The 12,209-nt window shown below is 37.8% G+C and overlaps 1 protein-coding gene across 5 annotated transcripts in view; it reads left to right on the top strand.

Annotated features, from left to right (window-relative positions):
- The window catches only part of LOC123311769 (titin homolog), a 40,607-nt gene extending 28,493 nt beyond the window's left edge, over positions 1-12,114 (top strand). For 2 of the 5 annotated variants that reach the window (XM_044895854.1, XM_044895855.1), the window contains exons 3-15: positions 216-915; positions 1,306-1,434; positions 3,725-3,846; positions 4,025-4,240; positions 4,300-4,489; positions 4,549-8,218; positions 8,757-8,841; positions 9,108-9,347; positions 9,409-9,795; positions 10,073-10,335; positions 10,632-10,788; positions 10,845-10,990; positions 11,171-12,114. In XM_044895854.1, the coding sequence (XP_044751789.1) occupies positions 218-915; positions 1,306-1,434; positions 3,725-3,846; positions 4,025-4,240; positions 4,300-4,489; positions 4,549-8,218; positions 8,757-8,841; positions 9,108-9,347; positions 9,409-9,795; positions 10,073-10,335; positions 10,632-10,788; positions 10,845-10,990; positions 11,171-11,344 (6,477 nt within the window). In that variant the 5' untranslated portion in view covers positions 216-217 and the 3' untranslated portion in view covers positions 11,345-12,114. Of the gene's footprint in view, positions 1-215; positions 916-1,305; positions 1,435-3,324; positions 3,460-3,724; positions 3,847-4,024; positions 4,241-4,299; positions 4,490-4,548; positions 8,219-8,756; positions 8,842-9,107; positions 9,348-9,408; positions 9,796-10,072; positions 10,336-10,631; positions 10,789-10,844; positions 10,991-11,170 lie in introns of those variants that run through there. The other 3 variants (XM_044895856.1, XM_044895857.1, XM_044895858.1) reach the window with 3 other exon arrangements.
- The last annotated feature ends 95 nt before the right edge of the window (positions 12,115-12,209 follow it).

The raw sequence follows: 12,209 nt of genomic DNA on the forward strand, positions 1-12,209 counted from the left end.
GAAAAAACTTATCAATATTCAAGAAGAAGATATTCAAGCTACTACTGGAGATAGATGTTTTGTTTTGACACTGTTTCATTCAATACTACGGTTTCATTTGGAAATAAAGTTAATTATTATTATTGGTTAAGTTCATTCATTCTTGATTCCAAATATGTACTCATTGTTGTTAGAAAGGGTTAATATATCAGTTCTTATTCCAATTTTTGTTGCAGCAATGGATGCTGATAGCAGTTATGGAGGCAGCGATACAGCTCAAGACTCAACCTGTGGAAACGACAATAACTCACTGGAGAACTCCACGATAACATCACATAACACATCACATCCGACAAGTCATTCGGTAACAAGCATCACTGTAAATAGCGAAGAGAACCCATACTACAACAAAAACGAAATCACACTACCTGTAAACAGAGATGAGACAGATTTTAAGAGTGAGGACAGCCCCAAACTGCCTCACTATCTATCCACTGCCAATCTGAACATAAACGAGACCTTAGAACATCACAGTAACTTAGAAGCGATGAGCAAGCAATACAGGAGTACGAGTTATCTGAACGCTGAAACGCCACCAAGTCATCGAAAGTCTGGCTTGGATAATCCAGCCTTCGATGATGAGGAGGAGGCTAAGGACAAGCAGAGCATCAAGTCCTCGTTCGACCAAAGCAAACCTTATAACGGAGATTTAAACTCATCGGTGAACTCCATGAGCCTCAATGAAGAACCCCTAACCGAAGCTGTAAATTTGGAACTTGTGAACATGAAACCGTCAGGGAAAGACATCACAGGGCCGTACGAAAATGGTACCAACGGTATGACCACGATACCCTTGAAACCGGACGCTGACGTAGAGATGGGCAACCCATACGATGAATATTTTGTTCCTGTGAACGAGCATAAAAAATTTATGAGGTGAGTAGTCGTCATGAGACTGAACGGTTCACCTTGAAAAACTTAGGGCATATTGTATGCAAACTCTTCGAATGAATACTTCATTTGTATTTACAGACTTTGATAATGATTTTAGTGGATATCTGAGACATTGATAACCTATCTTCCAAGCTTCTAAACAACTTATTGGAGAAATATTAGAAGAGCTACTTCATAAACTTAATATCGAAATTATTCCATCAAAAATGCAAATACCTTTCCATTTGCTGCTTAGTTTTTCAATGGATACCTTGGGAAAAAGAATATTCACACATGCAGCAATATGTCCTAAGTTGTGTCTCTTATGAAAAGTCATGAGCATTGAGGAACGATGTCGACAGTCCATAAAATTAAACATCTCGAGTATTTCAGTAAATTCAGCAGATCTCGGAACAGCGTTACGTTTGCCGAGTCTTTAGCCAGTTCATCCGGATACGAAAACGAAGAAAATGGTACTGGAGTTGTGAACTATCCAGAGTGGATCATGTCCCAACATCCACGGTATCCACTTTCATTCTTTCCACTACACCATCAAATAGAAAAAAGTAGAATTATGTTCATGTTTCGACAGGATTCCAGAAACACTTCTTGATATTCAGAAGAATGAAGACGAGAATTCTATTACATTTATTAAGATTTTCTCACGTCAATTAGTATTGGCCAATTTGAGTCCTCTAGATTGATTTTTATTCATTTTGTTGAAATAATCAAGCATTAAACTTGACATATATCCATATTTTCACGCATAATATAATACAATTTATTATTCGGAATGAAATGGGACAGCAGCGTTATAGAAGATTACGAAAAATTCGGGTAAAATATTGACTATTGCAATTTTTTTAGTTTACACCTCATCCATTATTAACTAGTTGAATCAAAAATTTCGTCTTAAATGTAAGTTGAGACCGAAGTTTACGAACATAAATAGCATCGGAAAAGAGATTCTTTAAATGGCATCTCAACAATTTCATTGGTTTGCTTCTTTGCAATGGAAACGATGTTTTATATGAATGTGCATAAGAAAGGTCTGCTACATAAATTGGACATTGATTAAAAACTGCATATAATATTCGATTCATGAAATTTCCAAGTGGAAAATGAAGTTCAGCTCACAAAAATTCTTTATATACCTACTTAACCTCCATAAAAAAGTTGTTTCTTCCCATATCGGTAAAGAAGTGACAGTTGCGGATATGAATTTCAGGTCATCTCGTTTTAGGATTACCAGATGGAAAAGAAATGAGTTATCCTTCAGCGTATATTGCCTGGTTCTGAAAATGATATCAAAAATCCTATCAATTCTTGTCTTGACAATCCAGATATGAAATGTTTCTGGAATCATCATAAAGTTATGAAACTGATGAGGGTACCATTAAGATATTTTCTAAAGAACTGATAATTTTACTTCTTGACTTTTAAATTCGTAGAATTCATCTCTTCTTTTCCTCAACTTTATATGGCATCTGATTTTTAGTTGTTCGGTATTACATTAAAATCTATGAAAATTTGTATAAATAACGAATAATGAAATCCAAATATATCTGATATGCAATGTGTAAATGAATGAGTTGCGAAAAACTTTTGGGGACTGATTCCTTGTCAAAAAATAGTCTTTTATATGATTTTCTTTCGAACAGCTCCTGTTTAGATAAATTTTATGGGAGGGAGAAATTTTTTTTTAAAGTTGCTGCTGTTCCCCCCTATAATGTCATCGATATATCCGCCTAGTAGGCAAATTTAAGTTCGAAAATAATTCCAGCCTATACGACTCACGCTATGTGCCTATTGATGAATTATTTTTTCCCAAAAACTGTTACCTCAACAAGAAACGACAAGACTTGATTTGTTCAAAATGAATCAATCTATTCAAACTTAAATTTTCAATGTTAGGGATGGCGTTTTCTACCCCTTGCAATTATAGGGGATCACCACCAAAATTTCAGTCAGTTCTCTGGTTTCTACGGAAAAAATAAAAAATTGCTTTTCGGTTACCAACTTCAGAGAGCTACATCTAAGAAGAGGCTGCTCCCTATTTTTTGATGAGGTATCACCCCTTAGATTTATTTCCAACTATTCATTCATACATTGTATAACAAACAAGGGTGTTCTTGATGGTTCAATTCTGGGACGACTGCTGAGAAGCAGCCTGTACCAGTTTAACTATATTTACATATTTTTCATGGAAATCTACTTGGCAACACATGACCAATAAACATGGTCAGCATTCTTCGAACTTTTCATATTATTGAATATTGTTGCGTGTGGGGAACTAAATTCCTCACCCGTTATATAAATTTCTCAATCTCTATGCACTTGCATGTTTATCATAGAATGAATACATCGAATAGATAAATATTTATCTATAGATACATAGATATAATACCTACAAAAAAGGTAACGCACTTTCAAGCACACTAGATGTGCGAAATCAGAAATCGCCAACGAAGTAGTGGATAATCCCATTCATAAATTTGTAATATCAGTTTTTGGAGACTATCTTCATGGAGATCGGTGTGTGGATTGGTGAGGTGGACCACTAAATTCCTTGCGTTCTTATTTGTTTCGATATTCTGATCATGTTCTTCGAGAGATATTATCGTCCAGCTTCATGAACCACCTTAAAGCGTAGCAAATAAGAACGAGTGGGATAATCCATCATGTGAAGCTATTTTGCATATTAACTCAAAGGGTTACCTTTATAATCACTCACAATATCTGTAAAAGCTATGGGACGCTTGAATCGAGGAAGAGTGTGAACTGTGAATACCAAATTATAAATTTCTTCCAGGGGGGAGAAATTATACGTTACCATGGACAAGAGGAATGTGAAGAAGAAGAGCAGGTGTCTTTGTTGGGGCGTGTGCATCTGTGTCGTTCTGGCAGCTTTAGTCTTAGGAATTTTGGCAGCAGGTAATTAATGCTCATAATATTCATCTTTCCTGAAAAGGATCAGGAAAAGATAAACCAAGAATACATTAAACAAAAAGTGACACTAATGAACTTCTTAATGAGATATGGAATTGTCCTTTGGAATAATTGTTATTGGTAATGGATTTATATACTCATATAGGTAATTCATTATTTCCAGTGGGAGTTATAGGAACCGCGCCCGTTCAAGAAGTAAGTTCAAGGCAGTTCGGTGGATCCACACCAGTAGTCAAGAAAGGAGTGATATTCGGTCTTCCTACGGGAGAAACCGAAAATTCTTCAATGTCACCTGATAATGCATCACCCAGGTACACACCTGGTCCACCAATCAGCGCAGCCCCTTATCCACTAACAACGGAAATGTCCGAAATATCAGGTTAATACTAAATGCTCTGGGAAAATTTCTAAAATAATCAAAACTTTAATGATTTCCAGTTCCTCAAGCCTTAGAATCTCAAATAAGAATAGACAACCTTGAATTCGACCCTGAATATTCAGACAAGAGCAGCTCCAAATTCAAGGATCTGGCATCTACGTTAGAAGAAGAACTCAAAAACACAATATTCACCAACGATGAGTTGAACTATGGACCTGCAGATATAGAAGTCAAAGTTATTGATTTCATGTACGTACTTCAGCATATATCTAGTAAACACAGTATTATTTGAGACATATTTTTTACAGTGAAGGAAGCGTTATTGCAAGATACCGTATTGTATGGAAATTCAAGGAGGGTTTACATAACACCAAAGATCCAGTAGACATTTCAACAGTGGATAAAAGAATGATGAAAAGTATGGAAACAAATGGGGGAAATTTAGGATACTTCCACATTGATGAAGAATCTTCTATGAATAGAACAACAAGGGTTCTGGACTCCTGTAAAATACAAAACTTCGGTTGTGAACATGAATGTAAATTCGATTATGATACAGCTGAATTTACATGTATTTGCCCTGAAGGAAAAGTACTCATGGAGAATGGCAAGAATTGTGCTGATGAGTCAGTTTCAGAGCCGAAACCAGAACCAGAAGCGGAACCAACACCAGAACCAAATCCACAATGGTATGACCATGAAAATAGGCATGACACCGAGGCAACACCTGAAGCTCATGCAGACGCAGAACCTAGTTCCGAACCAGAACCTAGTTCTGAGCCAGAACCTACTTCTGAACCAGTGTCTGTATCGAAGCATGAATCAGAACCAGTACCTAGTTCTGAACCAGAACCTGTTTCTGAGCCAGAACCTAATTCTGAACCAGAACCTAGTTCTGAACCAGAACCAACTTCTGAGCCCCAACCCGATGCCAATTCGCATTTCATTCCTCACATTATTGAGACAACCGTACGAAATTTTGAGGAGTTGAAAGAAACCACGGCTGAACCAGCAGCAGAACCAATACCTTCAGCAGAACCGACAGCAGAACCAGCAGCAGAACCAGCAGCAGAACCAACAGCAGAACCAACAGCAGAACCAGCAGCTGATCCGACTGCAGAACTGGCAGCAAAACCAACACATAAACCAGTAGCAGAACCGGCAACGGAACCCGCAGCAGGACCAACAGCAGAACCAGCAGCTGAACCAACAGCCGAACCAGCAGCTGAACCAGCAGCTGAACCAGCAGCTGAACCAACAGCCGAACCAGCAGTTGAACCAGCAGCTGAACCAGCAGCTGAACCAGCAGCCGAACCAGCAGCTGAACCAGCAGCCGAACCAGCAGCTGAACCAACAGCCGAACCATCAGCCGAACCCACAGCCGAACCAACAGCCGAACCAACAACCGAACCAGCAGCCGAACCAGCAGCTGAACCAGCAGCCGAACCAGCAGCCGAACCAGCAGCTGAACCAGCAGCCGAACCAGCAGCTGAACCAGCAGCCGAACCAGCAGCCGGACCAACTGCCGAACCAACAGCCGAACCAGCAGCCGAACCAGCAGCAGAGCCTACTGCTGAACCTACTGCAGAGGCAACGAATGAACCTTCTGTCGATTCAGAGCACAAAGGAGACTCGAAGACTGAATATGTTGCTGAACCAACATCGGCACCCTCAGCAGAACCAACAACTACACCTACAGTGAAATCAAATATAGAATTGGAGGGTTCAGGCAAGACAATAGAAGCAGAACCAACACCCGAACCTACTTCTGAACATTTAACAGAATCTTACCCCCTTCTAAAATCAAACCAAGATTCGGTATCAGATCCTGCGGTTGAAACTGGAAGGCAATTCATATCTGAAAATATTGGAGTTGCGATGACAGAATCAGAAACTATGTCGGAGCCAACTATAGAACCGATACCAGAAGATGCTGCAAATGAACACAACGAAATCATTGATGAAAACAAAACAGAATACACCACAATAGCGTCAGAGGAATCATCAGAACCATCCTTCACTGAGCCAATTGTTACCAAGAAAACAAGTTCAAATGCAAGGTTACTTTCAGAACCAGTTGAACCAAATACTGAAATGACTACCCAAACTGCAACAGAATCTGCTACGATGCCAGGTGAAGAATCGACTGAAAAAATTTTGCAATCAATGGTAGCAGAGATTGACAAAGTCACTACTATCGAATCCCTTCCTGAAAAAGTAACAATTTCTCCCGCAGACAGTTCCAGCAATTCTGAAAAATTAACATCTAACGAATCGACAACAGAATACGATGCAAAAACTGCAATTCCAACCACTACACAAGAATTAATCGGCAAAACTGAGGAGCCACTGGAAATGAGTGAAAATAATGAGAAAGAGCAGGATTCGGAAAACACTGGTGAATTTCTGACAATCACTCAAACCTCAACCCCCTCCCAATCCATCCAGTCTATCACTACGGAACTGCCAAAAGGAAATCAAGATGTAGAAAACACCACTGCGTTCAACAGCCTGGAAGAAGCTGCTGTTACTATAAACCCACAAATTTTCGTCCACAATGAAGTTGAAAATATAAACAATAACCTGACTGTTGGTGGCGTTGAATCAACGAAAAAAGCAGAAACGAATGAAAAATCGGAAAAACTAATTGACGGTACAGAAACAATAGAACAAAATCAAATTCATATCCAACAAATAACGACATCTAGATACGTTGAGGAAGTAACTGACCCACAGATGATCAGGTCTCCTGAAACTCACCAAAATATTCTTCTGAATGAACCACAAGAGTATTCGAATAACATTGACAATATGTCACCATTTCTTCCCGAGATAGAAAATGATACATTCATCAACTCGTTGAGATCTGATGAGCATTTCATCGATAATTATATGAATCAGAGTAACGAAGAACATATTTTGGTGACGACAAAAGCGCCAACGCTAGAGCATGATCAAATGAATAAAACTAATCCAATGGATCCAAGCCCAACCGACACTGAAAACATAGTTCCTGAAAGTACAACATTATCTGAATATAACATTACAAGAACAGGAAAAGCGGAGGACATAGATCATGCTCCTCTCTTCACATCTGTTGAACAAACTACCGAGTACTTAATGGATTCTGTGAATGAAAACACTAGCCTTGAGAATTCCTCCACCAAAGAATACGAAAACTTGACTAAAGCCGAAGAGAATGTTCCTGAAGTGACCACAACTGAAAAGCAACAACCTTTATCAGAAGAAGAACCTACAACGTCGTCATCGGAAAATGACAAAGATGAACATGATACGACAATCGCAGCAACTACATACAGAGACTCGAATGATTTAGCTAGTAGCACCGAAGATTTGATTGCAATGGAAACTACCACAAACGGCTTGAAAGCGTCTCCAGAAAATATTTCCAAACTGAACGACGAACAGCAGAAACAGAAAGTTCTCCCTGAAAGTTCAATAACCAATGAAAAAAACAGTGATTACCAAAGTTATGCTGTACAAGAAGAGTTTGTGGACTCAACAACTACCTCAAAATTATTTGTGACTAAATCAACGACAGTGCTTCCGATGAACGCGTCAGAAAATGACTCCAAAACTTCTAATGACATTTTCCAAGCCACCCCTATAAACTCAGAGAACAAATCTCAAGAAAAACAAATAGAAACAACAGTGGGTTATCAAATGGATAAATTAGGAAAAAGCCTCTTCGATTCGCGTTACGTAGACAATTCTGAGACAGGCCTCAACGACGATACCAAAGAGGCAAACACTGATGTCAAACCAGTTACTGAAGGGTTTACTTTGATAAGTTTTTCAAGGTGTGAAGCCAATCAATTCAAATGTGAAAATGGTACTTCTCGATCGGATGGAAGTTATTGTATTCCTATTGGTGATAGATGTGATTCAGTTGAAGACTGTACAGATGGTTCAGATGAAGTCAATTGTATGGAAGAAGGGTGCCCAAACAACTTCCAAGTAAGTAGTTTCATTTATTCTATTAGTGTTACAGATGTGATTTATTTTGAAACACAAACAAGCTCAAAGAGCTAGACTTCCCCCTCAAATACCATCTTCTTGAGAAAGGAGATTATGTCAGGGAAGGTGTGATTCATGAGCTCCTCTAGATTCAGCTTGAGAGGACCAAAGCTTCCAAATCTGACTCTCTCTGCCGCCGGGCAGTCACAAAGGAAATGCTCAATGTTTTATCAGTGCCTAGACCTCACAGCCTATAGGTCCCAACGACACAGAAAGGCCATCCTTTGTTATTGCCATTCGGCATACAGAGTGAGATGCGTATGATACACCTAAGCTGACTCTAGAGGAGCTCAGAAAATACTAACCTTCTTGAATAATCTAATTCCTTTAAAGGGTAGGATTGCAGTGTGGCATTTACCTTACAGGTTTCGTTTGTGGGTTAAAACAGACTAAACTGAATTACGCAAACTGTAAAATATTACAGTGTGAAAAAAATTGATTATTACATATAATATTTTAATATTTCACACTTTCACAGTGTAAAAGCGGACAATGCCTGAAGAGACACTTGGTTTGTGATGGTATAGAGAACTGCAATGATGGAAGTGATGAAATCAATTGTGGTGAGTGAATTAAACGACATATTAATCAATCAACTAAATTCTAAGCCGAATATGCATCGATTATCCAAGTAGAGAACCATTACAGCTATACATTTCGTGCTAAAGTATTCTTAATTTACTTTTATATGAATATCTCGTAACAAACATGTAAAAACAATAAGCTGGGATACATCCTCGTTGTAGGAGTCAGTAATTCTTCAGATCAATGTTTTCCACATATTGTGTTGTAAAGATGTCATTTCCACAAATTTCCTTTCATCCCTTAGAATCATGGAAATGCTCAGATGACGAATTCACTTGCGGAAACAACGACCGTTGTATACCTTTAAGATGGGTCTGTGATGGAAGATCTCAATGCCGAGATGGATCAGATGAACATCATTGTAACGTGACAAAATGCTCTGATGACGAATTTAACTGTGCTCAGCAGGATAGCTGTGTACCGAAGTCTTGGAGATGTGACGGGAAATCTGACTGTATGAGTTCCGAAGACGAAACGAATTGTGGTAAGATTCAAATGTTCAATAAACCTTCATAACCTTTTCCTAACAATTTCAACAATTTCAGAATGTACTAAGGACGAGTTCAAATGTAGAATCGGAGGCGGTTGCGTAAGTCTTAAGGCAGTATGCGACGGAATCACAAACTGTGGCGATAGATCTGACGAATGGAATTGTCTTTCCCTGCAAGAAACAACTTCCGCTCTTAAAGCTAACGTCGGAAATGAATCGGCAATGATCTGCTCAGATAATTGGGACTCTAGTCATTCAGATATGGCTTGTCACATGATGGGTTACTTAGGTTCCACCCATTATGCAGAAATCGAGAGACCGGCAGATATAACGAATGTTTTGAAAATCGCGGAGAACATAACTTCTGGTACTTCACTGCTCTCGCAACTAGAAAATGTCAGCTCATGCGAGAGGGTTGTGACCCTAACATGTCAAAAATATGGTGAGTATCAATAGATAATACCTACTATAAGGTTGGGATATTAGAAGCTAAATCTGTAAAAATTACCGCTGAGTATCAACTCGCCAGCAGGGATGACACTCAATCATTCTCCAATGTCCTAAGTAATAGTAAAATTGAAGAGGAAACTTACTTTTTGCACTTGAGTCAAATTTTCAGTATTGTTGTACCTACATACTATGCGCCACTCATAATTGGGTACCACACATAAAATATGTTCATATTTTTTAATTCTTCACACAAATTGTTATTTTTCCAGAATGTGGTTCATTCGAGAATATTACGGAAACATCTGTAGCGCACTCGACAAACCAGACATCTGAATGGCCTAGTTTGGCACTTCTTTACAGCAACAAACAGAATATTTATTGTACCGGATCTGTAGTAGCACCCTCCTGGGTAGTCGCCAGCTATTCTTGTCTGTTAGGATCAATGAGTCAAGGAAAATTATCCCCTGTCGATTGGATTTTGAGAATTGGCAACCAGCAGAGAACCATTGGAAATATTATTGAGCACCCTAAGGTAGGTCAACTGATACTGAGAATATTCAATATATTGCATCTGCATAACCTTTCCTTGCAATGCCTTAGCATTGAAACGGTAAAACTTGCGCATCTTCTTTCTTCTGGAGCTCAAACCTTTGAATGTTTTTATTATCCAACTGCTTTCGCTTTTTGCATGGTCCACTATTGTATAAAGACTATAGCAGTCTTCATACCTCTATAGTGAGTTGAGTTAAAAAAAGGCACAAAACCTTAAATAGCTAGTTTTACTTTAGTATCCTGTTCAGAATTAGAATCAAGAAAATTCAATTCCAGGTCAAGTACACCAACTTCTATTACACTAACGATATCGCACTCCTCAAACTGAATCAACAACTTCCTTCAACTGTTCAATCAGTATGTCTTCCTGAAGAAAAGCTAGAGGATACTCAGACTTGTGTGGTGGCAGGATGGAAGAAGATTATCCCAGGAGGTAAGTTGATTTTTGAACGTAAAAGGTACGGTAAAACTGATTCAATCGTTTTTCAGACTCTACACAAGAACAATATCTGGACAATGTGTCTAAGCCTCTCACTAGTATACAAGAATGCAATTCTACAAAACATTACAATGGTATGATGGGCGCCAATGAAATCTGCATCGAATCAAATGATGCCGATGGTTCGCTATGCCGCGTAAGTACTTTCTTTCAAAAAAAAAAACAAATATCTACATTCATGACATGTATCTGCATTCATTACTTATTTTTGTGGAAAAAATGGTAAAACCTTTCAATCGCTGAATTACTACATATTTTACGTAAAATATAGCGATGTATCGATTCAGAACTCTCAACTCAAACCATTCTTTTGCAGGACGACGTCGGAGCGCCTTTAATGTGTATTTCAGAAGTGAAAAAGATGTGGCAAATACAAGGCTTACTTAGCCATACAAACAAATGCACAACTCAAAGCCACCCACCAGTGTTCACATCCATGAATAAAGAACTAACGGAGTGGATTAGAAACACGATAGGCCAAGCAATATGAAGAGACTTTTCTGCTCTAATTGTGATTGTAAATTAAAATTTATTCTATTATGTTCGGAATGATATATTGGAGAATTCGCAAAAAAGTGAACGATACACTATGGATGTTAAAAAAGACGAACAGTGGTACCAAAAAATGGTTTTTATAGCATCGAGGGTATATCATAATCACTTCAATCCAGAAATTAAAATTCAATGTTCCTATTGAACAAATGATGAAATCTTTCATGATTGTGATTTTTATTTATATAATAGCATTGAACAAAAACTGAGGTAAAGTAAAAAAAGCATAAGGCAATGAAACTTAGTATACAGCACACTGTATCACCTACAACAGAGATGATATTGTGTAGGTAATGATGATTCAACAGCAAACCTAAACATTTTGGATATCCATATTTCTGTTTGAGCGGCAGATTTGTAAATTTTTTAAATCAATGTTGCAACAATGGATCAAGTCCATATTGTACTGATGAACAATGTAACCAATTTAATATGTTTTATGTTGAATTCTTTTTAGTATTATACCCATACAAATCAATATGAATGATAAAATATATTTTTTAATAAGGCTTTTGTATATAATGTATGATATTTTAGTTTCTTCGAATGTTATTATTGAAATGTAATGTTATCCGTCCAAAAATATGGATTTATTATTCTTGTTTTTATTTCGCTAGTCACATATTTTTCTGTGCCAATACAAAATAAGTGACGGTGTTTGACCATGTAAATATTTAGTAGATACTAATAAAAATTTTACCGAAACTATCATGTCTTCAATAAGTTTACTGAAAATTCTGTTTGTATTCTGGAGATATTGAATCAGTTAATTGTTTGGGGCAGCTACCAATTCAATTAGCATT

This window comes from Coccinella septempunctata, chromosome 4 (assembly GCF_907165205.1).
Source record: "Coccinella septempunctata chromosome 4, icCocSept1.1, whole genome shotgun sequence".
NCBI lineage: Eukaryota > Metazoa > Arthropoda > Insecta > Coleoptera > Coccinellidae > Coccinella > Coccinella septempunctata.